This window comes from Procambarus clarkii, chromosome 85 (genome assembly GCF_040958095.1).
Source record: "Procambarus clarkii isolate CNS0578487 chromosome 85, FALCON_Pclarkii_2.0, whole genome shotgun sequence".
Classification (NCBI taxonomy): Eukaryota; Metazoa; Arthropoda; class Malacostraca; order Decapoda; family Cambaridae; genus Procambarus; species Procambarus clarkii.
The window spans coordinates 17,624,039-17,641,095 of NC_091234.1; the positions used below are offsets into that span (position 1 = coordinate 17,624,039).

Here is a 17,057-nt window from a genome sequence, read left to right on the forward strand (position 1 = left end):
ATAGTCATGATGACTTGGCGCTTTCCCCCTGATAGTTCCCTTCAATTTCTACCTTCTGGTCTCTCTTCCACTCTTCCTAACACCACTTGGCTGCCAGTCTCTCCTTCCAACACAGCCCCACTTTCTCCTGGAATGTTTTTTTCTCTCTTCTTCCTCTGTACACCTTTCTCCCTCTTCGTCGTCTACACCTCGTCACTTTAACGATATCCTTTCCTAGTGTCTGATACCATACTACTTGTGAAGGAGGAAATGTATATGTTTATCTCTCAGAATGTTTGGTAATATGTTTATTGCTTGTGATGTGTGTCTATGTATGTATTAACACGATGTACTGAACGGGGTGAGAATAGCTTGAGCTACCTCATCCCTTTGTGTGGATTTTACCTCAATAAACTTATTTCAATTTCAATTCAATTCCTAGTGTCTCGCCCTGTGTTAAAGAGAGCCGAAGCTCCATCTCTTCTGAAATCCCCTCTTCCCCCGTCTCTGTGTTAGAGAGAGCCGAAGCTCCCTCTCTTCTGACTTCCCCTCTTCCCCCGTCTCTGTGTTAGAGAGAGCCGAAGCTCCATCTCTTCTGAAATCCCCTCTTCCCCCGTCTCTGTGTTAGAGAGAGCCGAAGCTCCCTCTCTTCTGACTTCCCCTCTTCCCCCGTCTCTGTGTTAGAGAGAGCCGAAGCTCCCTCTCTTCTGACTTCCCCTCTTCCCCCGTCTCTGTGTTAGAGAGAGCCGAAGCTCCCTCTCTTCTGACTTCCCCTCTTCCCCCGTCTCTGTGTTAGAGAGAGCCGAAGCTCCCTCTCTTCTGACTTCCCCTCTTCCCCCGTCTCTGTGTTAGAGAGAGCCGAAGCTCCCTCTCTTCTGACTTCCCCTCTTCCCCCGTCTCTGTGTTAGAGAGAGCCCAAGCTCCCTCTCTTCTGACTTCCCCTCTTCCCCCGTCTCTGTGTTAGAGAGAGCCCAAGCTCCCTCTCTTCTGACTTCCCCTCTTCCCCCGTCTCTGTGTTAGAGAGAGCCCAAGCTCCCTCTCTTCTGACTTCCCCTCTTCCCCCGTCTCTGTGTTAGAGAGAGCCCAAGCTCCCTCTCTTCTGACTTCCCCTCTTCCCCCGTCTCTGTGTTAGAGAGAGCCCAAGCTCCCTCTCTTCTGACTTCCCCTCTTCCCCCGTCTCTGTGTTAGAGAGAGCCCAAGCTCCCTCTCTTCTGACTTCCCCTCTTCCCCCGTCTCTGTGTTAGAGAGAGCCGAAGCTCCCTCTCTTCTGACTTCCCCTCTTCCCCCGTCTCTGTGTTAGAGAGAGCCCAAGCTCCCTCTCTTCTGACTTCCCCTCTTCCTCCGTCTCTCTACTCTCCCAACGCACTTATCATAGTAGCAGCAATGTTCGGGCTCCTGAATATTCATAGCGAGAGCCGCTTTGTAATTTGCCGAGGGAAAAAACTGGAGACTCCCTCTGTTTATCGCCGCAGAGTCCAGCTCGGTTTTGTGTGTGAAAAGAAACAGGATTCCCTCTCGGTAAATAAATCGAAGCATGAAGGAACCTTTCGGTATAAATTGGGGGATAAAGTCGTGAGAGCCATCTAGTGTTCGGAAGGGAAGAGAATGGGATAGATGGGGGTGTTTTGTGCGGGGGGGGGGGGAATAATACGACATAAGAAAGGACGGGGGAGAGAGGTATACGTGGGTGTAATTCTATGTCCTATGTACTACCGCGTATGTCATACCTTTGCCTGTACTCTACCCCCCTTCCAGTGTATCTAAATGTGTCAGGTGCGTTAACATGGGCGGTGGAGGTGCTCAAGATCTGGGAATACTTGAGTGCAGGTTCTCACTTCGCGATCTGGAAGCTTGGACTTCGAAGTACTTACTTTCCAGGCAACTTGGTGTGATGGGTGGATGTTCTGGACGGTAACAATGGTCACCGTTAGTGAGGCGATGGACTTGGATATTCGGGTTTTCACGAATGGTAGGGAAGGGAGGATGGGACGGGTAGTTACAGTCCTTTTGAAGCTGATCAAATTCTTTGACGTGTGTTCCTTTCTCTACTTCGACTCTCTCTTTGACGTGTGTTCCTGTCTCTACTTCGACTCTCTTTGACGTGTGTTCCTGTCTCTACTTCGACTCTCTCTTTGACGTGGGTGTGTTCCTTTCTCTACTTCGACTCTCAAGAGTGCCTTTTACATCTTCAGCGTGGCCCACTCTGCGCCCGACCCGTCGATCACCACACAGCTCTTCCTAATTAAAGAGCTAATTGCGTATGTCACGAAAGGAGAGCTTACAGTTAATATCAAAGGGTGTGGCTTGAATAAGTGCGTGACTGGTCTGTTATTTATCGGGTGTGGCAGGTGCGTTGTGTGGTTGTTATTTACGGAACCATTAATATGGGAGGTAATCTGGGTGAGCAATTAGTCTGATGAATTGGTGGTAGTGGAGGTGTGTCGGGGCGGGGGTGCCTGACCCCCCCAGGGAGCATTACGGCGCCCTTCTCTCTCCGTCGTTAAAAGTGTTGTGGAGGGGGGATGGGGGCTGTCAGGCCGTCACCCCCATGATGGATCACCGACCCCCCCTTACCTATCCCCTCCCTCCCTTACCTCTCCCCTCCCCACATCCCCGTCTCCTAGCCTTTCCTCGACACCCTTCTTCCCCTGTCCTCAGTTCCGCCAAAGGCTGTCTGGACGTCGCGTTACTCAAATGCACAAATCCACAAGGGCCGTGACGAGGGTTCGAATTTACGTCCGAGAGTTGCAATTCTTTTAACTATGTCGTAGCTCAGTCGATTAAGGCAGCGTCTGGGATCCTCTGGGACGTTGGTTCGAATCCTCGTCACGGCCCTTGTGGATTTGTTCATTTGATGCATCACGCTATTGTGATTTCTGTGTGGACTATATTTAATTTGCAAATAATTTTACGAATTGTTAAAACGTTGATGCTTAAATTTTAAATGGTTTCCCCAAAATACTTATATACAGCATTCTGTGTTTAGTGTGTGTGTGTGTGTGTGTGTATATATATATATATATATATATATATATATATATATATATATATATATATATATATATATATATATATATATATACTGTATATATATAATATATATAACTGAAAACTCACACCCCAGAAGTGACTCGAACCCATACTCCCAGGAGCAACGCAACTGGTATGTACAAGACGCCTTAATCCACTTGACCATCACGACCGGACATAATGAGGTGATAGCCGAGGCTATTTGAACCACCCCACCGCCGGCACTCGGATAGTAATCTTGGGCATAGCATTTTACCAAATCACCTCATTCTTTAGGGCACACGTGAGGTGATTTGGTAAAATGCTATGCCCAAGATTACTATCCGAGTGCCGGCGGTGGGGTGGTTCAAATAGCCTCGGCTATCACCTCATTATGTCCGGTCGTGATGGTCAAGTGGATTAAGGCGTCTTGTACATACCAGTTGCGTTGCTCCTGGGAGTATGGGTTCGAGTCACTTCTGGGGTGTGAGTTTTCAGTTGCATATTGTCCTGGGGACCATTCAGGCTTGTTCGCATATATATATATATATATATATATATATATATATATATATATATATATATATATATATATATATATATATATATATATATATATATATATATATATATTATAATATTGGAGAAACTAAATATATCATGCCAGATCAGTTACTGTTTTATACAGTTTTCTTCTTGGAGAAAGCATAGAAGGGTTTGTGTAGTGAATGTGAAGTGGTTAATAAAGTGTATGGTTCGTGTCTCCCTCTACAGGCTCGAGTACCTGGTCCCCGCACCAACTACGACGTGGCCATGCTGCAGTTCGAGCAGCTGGTCGCCAACAAGCACTTCCTCCTCTCCTTCATAGACACCCTCGAGTCCCAGAAGTCCTTCAGTATTCGAGACAAGTAAGTAACAACATAAGACTTTACATAACAAAACTGCAAAGGCCTATTGGCCTCCTGTGAGACACTTCCACTTTGTATCTTCCCTAAACTCGGTTATTATAATAATATAATGTTTATTTAGGTAAAATAGTAGTAGTAGGCCTCTGGACTTGTGATCCTGTGGTCCCGGGTTCAATCCCGGGCGCCGGCGAGAAATAATGGGCAGAGTTTCTTTCACTCTATGCCCCTGTTACCTAGCAGTAAAATAGGTACCTGGGTGTTAGTCAGCTGTCACGGGCTGCTTCCTGGGGGTGGAGGCCTGGCCGAGGACCGGGCCGCGGGGACACTAAAGCCCCGAAATCACCAAGATAACCTCAAGATAACATCAGTCTCAGGAGACTATGGAGTTGCGTTCTGGTTGTCGGTCTGGAGTGGCCTCTCCAGGGTGTAAAGCCAAGGTAGGTTGATACGGAGAAGCTGTTACCCATGCAGCAGGTCCCTTTCCCCTCTCCACGGTACCGAAAAACTCCAATGGAAAGGCAAACGCCAATACGATTGGTTCCATTTTATATATACAGTTGGGTCGCAACCGATTGGTCCAGGGTTCGATTCCCGGGCAGAGCGAGACGGTTGGGCATGGTTTCTTACTCGTAAAGAAATTTAGTACAGATATGGGGAAATTGTACATTATTTTAGAAATCAAGGGAAACGGTTGGGTAGCCGACTGCTACGACCTGGGTTTTGATTGGACGACCAATGGTACAAAATGTGGACAACAAAAATATATAGAGAGATCGAATTTTAGTAAAAACTAAACATTGAAGGACAGACACTGTGGATCAGCTGTGGGAGTGGCCATCAGCTGTGGGAGTGGCCATCAGCTGTGGGAGTGGCCATCAGCTGTGGGAGTGACCAACAGCTGTGGGAGTGACCAACAGCTGTGGGAGTGACCAACAGCTGTGGGAGTGACCAACAGCTGTGGGAGTGACCAACAGCTGTGGGAGTGACCATCAGCTGTGGGAGTGGCCATCAGCTGTGGGAGTGACCATCAGCTGTGGGAGTGACCAACAGCTGTGGGAGTGGCCATCAGCTGTGGGAGTGGCCATCAGCTGTGGGAGTGACCATCAGCTGTGGGAGTGACCAACAGCTGTGGGAGTGGCCATCACTGCCACACGACACAATAGGAGCACCCCTTGTGTGTGTGTGGGGGGGGGGGAGGGCACGCACGCGCGCACGCACACACACACACACACACACACACACACACACACACACACACACACACACACACACACACACACACACACACACACACACACACACACACTCACACACACACTCACACACACTCTCACACACTCTCACACACTCTCACTCACACACACTCACACTCACTCACACTCACTCACACTCACTCACACTCACTCACACTCACACACTCTCTCTCTCTCTCTCTCTCTCTCTCTCTCTCTCTCTCTCTCTCTCTCTTTCTCTCTCACTCTCTCACTCTCTCACTCACTCTGTTCGATGCTCCACCTTTATTTTAGGTACAGTAATGCTGGGCATGAGGCAGTGTTTTATGCCCGTAATAATGGAGCGATCATGTAATTAGTGGCTGGCAGGCAACTAGGTGGGGGGTGGGGTGTGCTGACGAGGGGGGCATGTGGCTTGAGGTGGGGGGGGGGTGAGGTTGAGGTGGGTAGAGGGATTTGTAGGAGTGAAGGGCTGAGGTGACACGGGAAAGGGAGGTAGTTGACATGAGACTGGAGAAAGGGGGGTAGATGACATGTTTCTAGGGGATTGAGGGGGAGGGTAGTTGACGTGAGACTGGGGAAGGGGGGATAGATGACATGTTTCTAGGAGATTGAGGGGGAGGATAGTTGACGTGTTATTGGGGGAGGGGACAATTGACGTGTAAAAATGACTGTGTTGCCATACCTGACATCACACTGTTGCATTCCAGAGTGAATGTGGCGTCACTGGTGACAGTGTTACAGATGAGCCGGATGGAGTACCTAACGGAAGTGATGCGTTGCCTAATGCTGCGTCTAGTGTCGTCCGCCGCCGCCACCAAGCATCCACAACTGATGCTGCGGAGGACAGAAAGCGTGGTCGAGAAGATGCTCACCAACTGGATGGCACTCTGCATGTATAGCTACCTTAAGGTGAGCATTCTGCTTGCTCCTATAGCTCTTTCTCGATCAATTCTGGGGGATACTATACCATTTTTTTGTCAGTATGAGTTTGCGTCGCAGATTGGCTGTTATCTGTGTGTCTCTTGCCATATCTGTGTGCTAGTGGTGGTTCCTGGAGCAGGAGGATTGCCAGTAAGTAATTACAGTCGTTGGCCTCTGTTCTGGCTCCCACGCTGCCTCATTAATTTGTCTAACGTTAGAATTACATAGTAATATATTTATTAATCATCATTACTCGTGGCAGGGGGACGCTGGGACGGCACTGTTCCTGCTCTACAAGGCCATCAAGCACCAGGTGGAAAAGGGCCCCGTGGACGCCCTTACTCACGACGCCCGCTACTCCCTCTCCGAGGAACGCCTGCTCAGGGAGCAGGTCGAGTCCAGCCCTGTGGTGAGTACCTCCACATGCACTCACACGCACTCACACACACAGCTTGCCCGCCTGCTATTGGGGGTCGGACATAGTGCTTCTGGGATACATGGAGTCAATACCAACTTATGTCATACCCATTGGGCAATAATAGGCTTCAGCAACTAATTAAAAACAAGTATTTAATGACATTTAAATAATCTTGCCATAAGTTAAAATTATGAAGATCCGTAAATATTTTGTTTGCTTAGGTAAATGGCAGAATTTACTTGGCAGGGAACCGCTTAGAATAGTGGAGGGCTGGTGCTTGTAATGGTGATGCTTGTGTGGTAGGGGAGATCAATAGGTCCACAAGTCCTCCCCCCCGACTTGTGGACCTTGCTTGAGCGGCCTCTGCTTCCTGTAGGACCAGGACCTTCCTCGCTTGTGCTGGTGGTAGCTTCAGGGCACAGGAACCGAATCTAACATTTGCACCTACACAATGAGATTGTCTCCCATGCAAGTTTCTTGTGTTGGCGTGCGCTACACCCCAGCAAAACACCACATAACCCCCCAACATTGTAGTGAATAATATTGTAGCTATGTTGTGTTTGTTTACTGGGGGGGGGATACTCTGCCACGCGACTTCAAACCACCACAGAGATTCAAAGCCAAGTCTTCGAACTTGTGATGCTGTTGATCGTTTTAATCTCTAATCTATGTACCCAAGATGAGAGACTAAGATGTACCCAAGATGAGAGACTGAGACTGGGAGAGAGAGAGAGAGAGAGAGAGAGAGAGAGAGAGAGAGAGAGAGAGAGAGAGAGAGAGAGAGAGAGAGAGAGAGAGAGAGAGAGAGAGAGAGAGAGAGACTGAGACTGGGAGAGAGAGAGAGAGAGAGAGAGACTGAGACTGGGAGAGAGAGAGAGACTGAGACCAAGATGAGAGACTGAGAGAGAGAGAGACTGAGACTGACTCATTTTGACTCTAGGTAATACAGATATACGTTCATCCTTAAAGGGATGTACGAAAATAAGAACTTCAGAACTACCGTTTTTCGATGTAATATGTTCATGTAATATTCGTTGAAATTTGTTATGCTTGTTCAAGGTTAATGAAATCTTCAAGCTTTTTAGTCTTGAAGCGTTCAGTTTGCCGCTCACGTAAGGCTTGGAACTTAAGACTGAGGGAGACAGTATAGGAAGCGTTATTGTTCACTGCGTTAGTGACAGTGAAAGCTCCTCAGTATTAGCGTTTTCATTGACTAATGGGAGGTGGGATGTCAGGGTTCGAGTCACATAAAATCATTTAAAATTGTACTATTAATCGTGATATACTGGGCTGTTGTGTGCTTGGGTGGCGTAGTGGTGGTGGTGATCATTCTAGGGTTTGTGTTCGTGTGTGTGTGAAATTGAAATAAGTTTATTGAGGTAAAATACACACAAAGGGATGAGGTAGCTCAAGCTATTCTCACCCCATTCAGTACATCGTATTAATACATACAAGTGTGTGTGTGTGTGTACTCGGCTAGTTGTGCTTGCGGGGGTTGAGCTCTGGCTCATTGGTCCCGCCTCTCAACCGTCAATCAACTGGTGTACAGGTTCCTGAGCCTTTTGGCCTCTATCACATCTACATTTGAAATTGTTTATGGAGTCAGCCTCCACCACATCACTGCCTAATGCATTCCATCTGTTAACTACTGACACTGAAGTTTGTGTGTGTAATTACCTAAGTGTAGTTACAGGATGAGAGCTACGCTCGTGGTGTCCCGTCTTCCCAGCACTGTCATATAACGCTTTGTAACTACTAACGGTCTTGGCCTCGGTGTGTTTATTTTCGCTTGCCTGTGCTTGCGGCCTGGCCTGGCTGTGCTTGCAGTATCCAGCGATAGTTAAGTCATACTCGTACCCAACCTCCTGCAACCTTGCAGTCTGTTGGCATTTACTGCATTGTTGTTCGAAGTAACAGGAGCAAGAGTGAACGCTGGTGCAAGTAACAGGAGCAACAGTAAACCCCGGTGCATCATTTAACAGGAACATGGGGGCTGAACTCTGGGGGCGTCCAGAAGCCGTTCACAGAGTAACGATTTTAATCGCTAGTACACAACAGCGAAGATAATCGATATCATAATTCTTTCACGGAACATAAAATTGATCAGACGAGAGCTTAAATGCGCCCAACACCACAGTGGACGGCATATGTCAATGACTTCTCACATAAAGTTTATTTATTTTTTTTTTGTTGGAGTAGATCCCTGGTAAGGGTACGTTTGTTTCTCGAATACAGAAACGAGAATTATTTAAGAGTTATCTTGAGATGATTTCGGGGCTTTAGTGTCCCCGCGACCCGGTCCTCGACCAGGCTTCCACCCCCAGGATGCAGCCCGTGACAGCTGACTAACACCCAGGTACCTATTTTACTGCTAGGTAACAGGGGCATAGGGTGAAAGAAACTCTACCCGTTGTTTCTAGCCGGCGCCTGGGATCGAACCCAGGACCACAGGATCACAAGTCCAGCGTGCTGTCCGCTCGGCCGACCGGCTCCCTTGTGATGAGTTGGCCACAGACGTGGTCAACTCATCACAGTAATCATCACACTGTATCAGCGAACTGCTGACGAGCGCCTAGAATATTACATAGGTAGTTTAGTAGTTTGAATTCCAACAAATACAGTGTAACTAAAATGTGTTTTTTTTTTAAGCTGAAAATAACGCTGACAACTTTTTTTTTTTTGTTAGTGAGTTTGGTGAGAAGTTATTGGTTCTATTGAAGGTTGTAGAGAGGGAGGAAGAGGGAGGGGAGGAATGCTACCTGTCTCTGACTTCAACCAATCTTTGAGGAGCTGCGTGGTGGCACCTGTTAAGGGCTATTCATGCCCGTGCCACCTCTTCGGAGGGGTGGCTTAATCTTCATCAATCACTCGGTGGCACCTGGGCTTCGAGAGCCCAACCGCCTCGGCTGACGATCACCCTTTTAGGCTAATGGGCCTAAGCCCGAAATTATTTCTCTCTCTTTCTAAGTGGGAGTCTGTAATGAGTGAGTAGCAGCTTTTCAATAGTATCTTCCACGACAGATGTGGTCTGTGGTGTGGAAAATACAAATTTTGGGACCTGGAAGATTTGAAACAAATCCACCAGGGTCGTGATGAGGGTTCGAACCTGCATCTGAGAGGATCCCAGACGCCTCAGTAGAGTTCTATCGACCTTATTGCCTTACCATGTCCTGGTAAATTTGACCAGGTCCCAAATTTGTAACAGTAAAATAATATAAAACTGGAGCGGAAGATACGGAAGGAAATGCAGACTAGAACCGGTGGGAGCCGGTCGGCCGAGCAGACAGCACGCTGGACTTGTGATCCTGTGGTCCTGGGTTCGATCCCAGACGCCGGCGAGAAACAATGGGCAGAGTTTCTTTCACCCTATGCCCCTGTTACCTAGCAGTAAAATAGGTATCTGGGTGTTAGTCAGCTGTCACGGGCTGCTTCCTGGGGGTGGAGGCCTGGTCGAGGACCGGGCCGCGAGGACACTAAAGCCCCGAAATCATCTCAAAGTCTCAAGGTGTGGAGATAATCAGCTGTGGTATTACCTCAGAGCTGTTGGTCATGTGGGCGTCACCAAACACCCAAATGAAATAACTTGTCATCCACACTTCACTGGAAATAGCCATTCCATTCACCTGGTTGAGGCGTGAGATGGTTTTGGAAACTTTCCTTATTAAGAGTACTCATAGCCCAGTGGATAGAGCTACGGCTTACACGGGTGGGGGTCCACGGTTCGAGACCCAGATCAGGGGCCATATTCACGATGCAGTTACGCAAGTACTTACGAACGTGTACATCTTTCCTCAATCTCTGACGGCTTTGGTTACATTTATTAAACAGTTTACAAGCATGAAAACTTGCCAATCAACTGTTGTTATTGTTATAAACAGCCTCCTGGTGCTTCGGAGCTCATTAACTGTTTAATAATTGTAAACAAAGCCGCCAAAGATTGAGGAAAGATGTACAGGTTCGTAAGTGCTTGCGTAACTACTTTGTGAATCTGGCCCTTGATGAATGGGACACAAATTAAACTTAAGTCATGGGATATTATGACGCTTGCATAAGAGATGGGTAAGGATGGTTTTATGGTGTTAGTCCCCCTCAGGGATAACCTGTGGTTCTTCTAGAGTACAGAGTTTTGTCCCCTCCGGTTTGACGCTTCCTGTGTGGGAGTTAAGTGGAGATCGTTAGAGGTAACTGATGGTTAGATAAATGTCTCGTATATATATATTATATATTTAATACAATACTCCTCGGTTCCAGTGAGTGATTTTATTGTGCCAGATTAATTACAGTTTCATCAGTCACCTCTACCATTCTGGCTCTATCCTCGGCTCCCTCCTCTCCTGTCCCAACCACTTGGGCTGGACGGTAGAGCGACGGTCTCGCTTCACCCAGGTTGGCGTTCAATCCCCGACCGTCCAAGTGGTTGGGGCACCATTCCTTTCCCTCGTTCCATCCCTATTCCTTATCCTGACGCTTTCCCAGTGCTATATAGTCGTAATGGCTTGGCGCTTTCCCCCTGAAAATTTCCTCCTCTCCTGTCCTAGCCCGCTCCCTATCCCATATTTGCCTCATCTTGAAAACATTTCATATTACCATAAAATTAGAGCTCACCATGCCATAGAGTCAAAGGTTCGAGTCTCCTAGAACCCAGTTGAATGGACTCGTATCTCTATATTACTGTTTCTCTCGAGTTTCCTCTGTTCCTTCTTCCTCCCCCTCTTCAGCGTGAAGTCCATGTACCTACTCTCTCTACCTTCTACTCTATGTATCTACCTTTCCTCACCCCCCTTGAGACTCCACTGTGTGTCCGGCTAATATCAATAGTGTTCGGAACGCGTCTCTCTTTCGCTGGTATTGGCGCCATGCGAAGAATTGTGTATAGCGAGAGATGGCACTGTGACAAGGAGGCGGTGCTTTGACGGTGCTGCTGGCACTGCTGTGTTCGCTCTTGGCACTGGTGTGTGTGCGCTGCTGGCACTGCTGTGTGCTGCTGTTATTTCAATTATTCTTTCCTTCTGAGGTATGTTTTTTGTGTTGTGGAGGAGCTGGACATGTCTTCTTCCATAGATTAATGGTCTAGGGAGCGGCTTGTGGATAAGACATTCAACATTTCGAATCTGCTGGCTTTTTTACGTACCTCGTGGTGTTGGCTGTTGCTTGGAGCGCTCTGCATGTTGATCTCAGGGTGCATAACTGCATAGGTAAGCATTCCAGGCACGTGCAGGATAGGGAGGAGGTCCCACGATGAATTTCCAATATTTTTTTTACCTTTTTTTCCCTGGCCAACCTTTGCTTATGGGTTGACCCCTTTTCCAGTGTAGGGTGACTTTGCTACTGGGGATCGATCTGCCCCCTCTTCAACTGTTCTGGGGGGCAGAATCACGAAGCAGTTACGCAAGTACTTACGAACGTGTACATCTTTCCTCAAATTTCGGCGGCTTTGTTTACAATTATTAAACAGTTAATGAGCTCCGAAGCACCAGGAGGCTGTTTATAACAATAACAACAGCTGATTGGCAAGTTTTCATGCTTGCAAACTGTTTAATAAATGTAACCAAAGCCGTTAAAGATTGAGGAAAGATGTACACGTTCGTAAGTGCTTGCGTAACTGCTTCGTGAATCCGGGTCCTGAGCCTAGAATTTATATTTCTGTTCTTTAAAAGTTGTAAAATAGGGTGAACATGGCGCTAGATGTTTTGTTCCAAGAACACCGTAGTTCTTGTGTGTTCTTTGTTCTGGCCAAAATCTACACAGCCTAAGCGAGAACTTTTATTTTCGTTTCGTAATGGATACGTCACGTATTCCTCCTTTCATTAAAGCTTTTGTATTTGTTTTTTTCATAATTTTTCTTTAACCTCTTTGTGGCCACCTACCATGGTATATTGTGGCCACCTACCATGGTATATTGTGGCCACCTACCATGGTATATTGTGGCCACCTCCCATGGCGTATTGTGGCCACCTTCCATGGTGTATTGTGGCCACCTTCCATGGTGTATTGTGGCCACCTCCCATGGTATATTGTGGCCACCTCCCATGGTATATTGTGGCCACCTCCCATGGTATATTGTGGCCACCTCCCATGGTATATTGTGGCCACCTCCCATGGTATATTGTGGCCACCTACCATGGTATATTGTGGCCACCTACCATGGTATATTGTGGCCACCTACCATGGTATATTGTGGCCACCTACCATGGTATATTGTGGCCACCTACCATGGTATATTGTGGCCACCTACCATGGTGTATTGTGGCCACCTCCCATGGTGTATTGTGGCCACCTCCCATGGCATATTGTGGCCACCTCCCATGGCATATTGTGGCCACCTACCATGGCATATTGTGGCCACCTACCATGGCATATTGTGGCCACCTTCCATGGCATATTGTGGCCACCTCCCATGGCATATTGTGGCCACCTCCCATGGTCCCCATCCTTTTCCCACTCAGGCTGAAGCCGCCATGATTCATATTCTCAGTTTTCCTTGCGGTGGACCTTCCATGAATCTCATTTTCGTCATGGTAAACCTCGCTTCCATTGTTGGGGATCTGACCTGAAACTCGTTTTTTGTATTCTTCTTTTCTGGATTTTTATTTCGCGTGCGGAAACCCAATTCACAGGTGGCGTGTGGAGCACCTTGTGAAAAATTGCCCCATCTCGCTAAATTGCATAATCAATGAGGCGGAGCGACCAGTCGGTCAACGGGACCCAAGATGGCGGGAAGAAGTGGACGAGAGGGGGGAAGAAGACACCTCCAGTTGCCATGATTGAAAGAGTAAATGATTAAATGAACTAGTGGTTATAAGTGTATAGGGGGAGGTGTTAGCGGTGTGGTTATAGTTGAGGATACTTTTACTGCCTGTAAATCTGTGTATCTATGTATTTACGTATGTAGGTTAGCATTTTAAAAGCACCGAATCACCTTCTGTGGTTGAGTGTTCAATAAACCTTTCAACTCTATGTTTAACACATCTCTAACCCTGTCCATGGAGGACAGCAGAAAATGTATATATCTTGAGGTTATCTTGAGATGATTTCGGGGCTTTAGTGTCCCCGCGGCCCGGTCCTCCACCAGGCCTCCACCCCCAGGAAGCAGCCCGTGACAGCTAACACCCAGGTACCTATTTTACTGCTAGGTAACAGGGGCATAGGGCGAAAGAAACTCTGCCCATTGTTTCTCTCCGGCGCCCGGGATCGAACCCGGGACCACAGGATCACAAGTCCAGCGTGCTGTCCGCTCGGCCGACCGGCTCCCGGTCGTGCTGAGTTAGCATATATGCTGGTTAGCATTGTAAATGTCTGGCCACGTCTGTGGTAGAAAATAATAATAATAAAAAAAAACTGTAAACACATCAGTGTCACATTGGTGTTAGAAACATGGTGTAGTGGGGCCCTACTTTGAGCCGTGTGGCCACTTCAATATGCTTCTGAAACATCCATTCCCTCTGTATGTTAGACTCTTCAGGGAAAATAAGCAAGAGTACCCTTTTTTATTGTTTTAATCCATCTTGTAAATCTCAAAAGATAGTGTGTTGACCACTCGCAGTCTAAGGAAATTGCTCGTTATATACAGACTATATGATATATTCTTAGATGGCGCTATAGGGGGGGGGGGGACTAGTATACTTTCCCAGTCAAACGTGGGAGAGAAGGCTTTATTGTCCTTTCCTCTCGTTATCTATCCTTGCTGGAATGGAGACTCGGAGCTCTGTTCCCTTCTTGGAAATATAAAGTGAGGAGCATGTTTGTGATGCCAAACTCTTGGTGGGTGTAGCCTCGATACCTTGAAACACGGTACCAGCCCCAAGCGAGGCCCCTCCACACTCACCCTTCCCCCCCCCCCCATCTCTCCTGCACTCCCTCCCCCATTCTTCCCCTCCCTTGAACCTCCTCCCCATCCTCACGACCACCCTCAGCTTCCAGTTCTAGGCGGTTCTAGTACTTTGCAGAAGATATATATTATTATATGTACACACACACACACACACACACACACATTAGACGTAGTTTTCAAATCATTCACTTGATATATTGTATTTTGTATGATATTTCTGCATGCCATAGCCTGTTGTAATGATGTCCCGTTAGTTTATTACTGTTCTAATGAATGTTGTGAAGGTGAGCGGCGCCGTGTTGGCTTATATCACTATCATATAGGAGGCCGACCTTTATCAATGTATTCTTCACCTGTTTTGACCCCCAAACAAGTAATGAATCGTGGAATGTATCAATAACGATTGCCCCTTTTTTTAACTTTATCTTGTCAACGGCACTGATGAGTTTGGCTTTGGAGAGGGTAAATCTTTAGTGGCAACGTCTCTTCTTTCTTCTCTTCCTCCTCCTGATGGGGTGGGCGACGTGGGGAACCTCTCTTCTTCTCCTGGAGGTGCCGCCGGTAGAGGGGGTGGTCGTCGGAGCTCAAGAGGGGCGGTTCCCCGGCCCCACTTGTCGACACACCTGTAATCGGGTTCCTGTTCTTTCCTTGCAGACCATCCACCTGCTACACGATGACCCTCACTATGAAAAAATTCCCTACCAGGCCACCTACAGTGTATGTATGCCTCAGGCGCTCAACACAAACTTTGTACACACTTAACCACCACATACACAAGTTGCTAGTGTCATACATAGTATATGCTTATTTGGCAAGTCATACATTAGCATAGGTCGAAGGACTGAAAGCGTTCGATAGTGTATTTTCCTGTATTCTGTAAAGCTCCTCCTTCGAGACTAACACTCATTCCTGGCACTCTCATAATTGTAATTTAGTTTGTCGTAAAGGTTATATACAACCATTTGTGTATCTTGTAGAACTAACACTTGTCTGTTTCTCCCGGCTGAGAAAAGGAATAAAACTGGTTGGCAAAAGATTAATGAAGATGTCCTGTTTTGATACGTAAGACAACCTTTAAGTGTTCGCGGGTCAGCTGACTCCACCTAAAGGGCTCCGTGACGTCACAATGTCAACAAACCGCCGTTATTCAGATCATAACAGACAAGTTTTCTGAGCGGACATAACGTGGCTTTAATTACAAGTGATACATTATATCAAATGAACAAATCCACAAGGGCCGTGACGATGATTCGAACCTGCGTCCGGGAGCATCCCAGACACTGCCTTAATCGACTGAGCTACGACAGGGTAAAAGGGTTGAAACCGAAGTTCTACTGAACTTACTGGGATTAAGATTGATTAAGGCAGTGTCTGGGATGCTCCCGGACGCAGGTTCGAATCATCGTCACGGCCCTTTTGGATTTGTTCATTTGATGCATCACGTTAGTGTGATCTCTGTGTGTAATTATATCAGAGGATTACCACAACAAGAGTATATAAAATATAACGAGGGTTATGTTATATACCCTTATCAAACCACCACACATGAAAGATGTGGAGTTTGCCAGGTAAACAATACACAAACGCGTTTTATCCGATAAAAAACAAAATTAAAACATGTTTAACTCTGATAAACTTCACTCTGCTCAAATAATCTTGTCGAATGCGGGAAAAGTTTAATGCAATTGGGGAAAATGGCAGTGAAAAATGATCAATTCAGTATATATATAGTTCCCTTAATGTAGACTACAATGTCTAGTTATATTTTAGAGGAGACTAAATCAAATATAATCGTGTTTAAATCATTTTACCTGGTTGATACCTGGTTGATGGGGTTCTGGGAGTTCTTCTACTCCCCAAGCCCGGCCCGAGGCCAGGCTTGACTTGTGAGAGTTTGGTCCACTAGGCTGTTGCTTTATTTTATTTTTTTATCACATATGACCTGTAAGAAGAAGTTGAGCTTAGTACAGAAGAGTTTGGTAATATGCTGAAAATTACTAGTACTTAGATTCCCTTTATTCTTGATCTTATTAGACTGTAAGTACTGTAATAGGAAACTGTAATCTAAAGATATCTTACCTATCAGATGTGCGCAAATGAGAATCTTTCTCTCAAGAGCAGTACTTGGGGGGGGGGGAGTTTTTCTTAAGTGTCGAGGCGAGTGGGGAGTGGATTTGTACAAAGCTTACCCCGGAGTGCCATATAGTCTCTTCTCCGAGGCGAAGGGTCCTTCCAAACACAACCAGCGGTGGTACTATAATATATATATAATTTCGTGCCTAAAGGCTAAAACCGCACTACTTCTCCTAGTACGCAAAATCCGATTTGCCTAACAGGCCAAATGATTTTAGTTATTTTTAAATATTTCTAGATTGGTTCTTTTCTAACAATCTATTATATTAGTAACATGAAGTACTCATGTTAGATTAGTTTGTTAGGTTTGGATAAATTAGGTTTCGAATGGGTTCTTGTGAATGTATCATTTCACAAGAGTTTGGAAAAATTTAATATTTCCCGAAAATTTGGCCTGTCAGGCAACTCTGGCTGTTAGGTACGTGCAGTGTGCATAGTGCCAGCGCTCTTGGCGGTCTGGGTTCGATTCCCGAGGGGTCGTAGTTTTTAAGAGATTATATCCTTGGGCGCCTGCTGGATAAATCAAGGTTTGCTTGATTGGCTTGATTTTTCAATCAGAAACCTCATCCTCGTGAAGGATTCGAACCCAGACAGCTAGGAGGCCCATACACCTTCTCATATCT

At 46.6% G+C, this 17,057-nt stretch overlaps 1 protein-coding gene across 1 annotated transcript in view; it reads left to right on the forward strand.

Moving 5' to 3' along the window:
• The window catches only part of LOC123746651 (plexin-B), a 206,755-nt gene that overhangs the window by 156,485 nt on the left and 33,213 nt on the right, over window positions 1-17,057 (forward strand). The window contains exons 12-15 of the mRNA XM_069316872.1: window positions 3,763-3,896; window positions 5,839-6,040; window positions 6,315-6,461; window positions 14,956-15,018. Coding sequence (XP_069172973.1) covers window positions 3,763-3,896; window positions 5,839-6,040; window positions 6,315-6,461; window positions 14,956-15,018 — 546 coding nt within the window. The remainder of the gene's footprint in view (window positions 1-3,762; window positions 3,897-5,838; window positions 6,041-6,314; window positions 6,462-14,955; window positions 15,019-17,057) is intronic.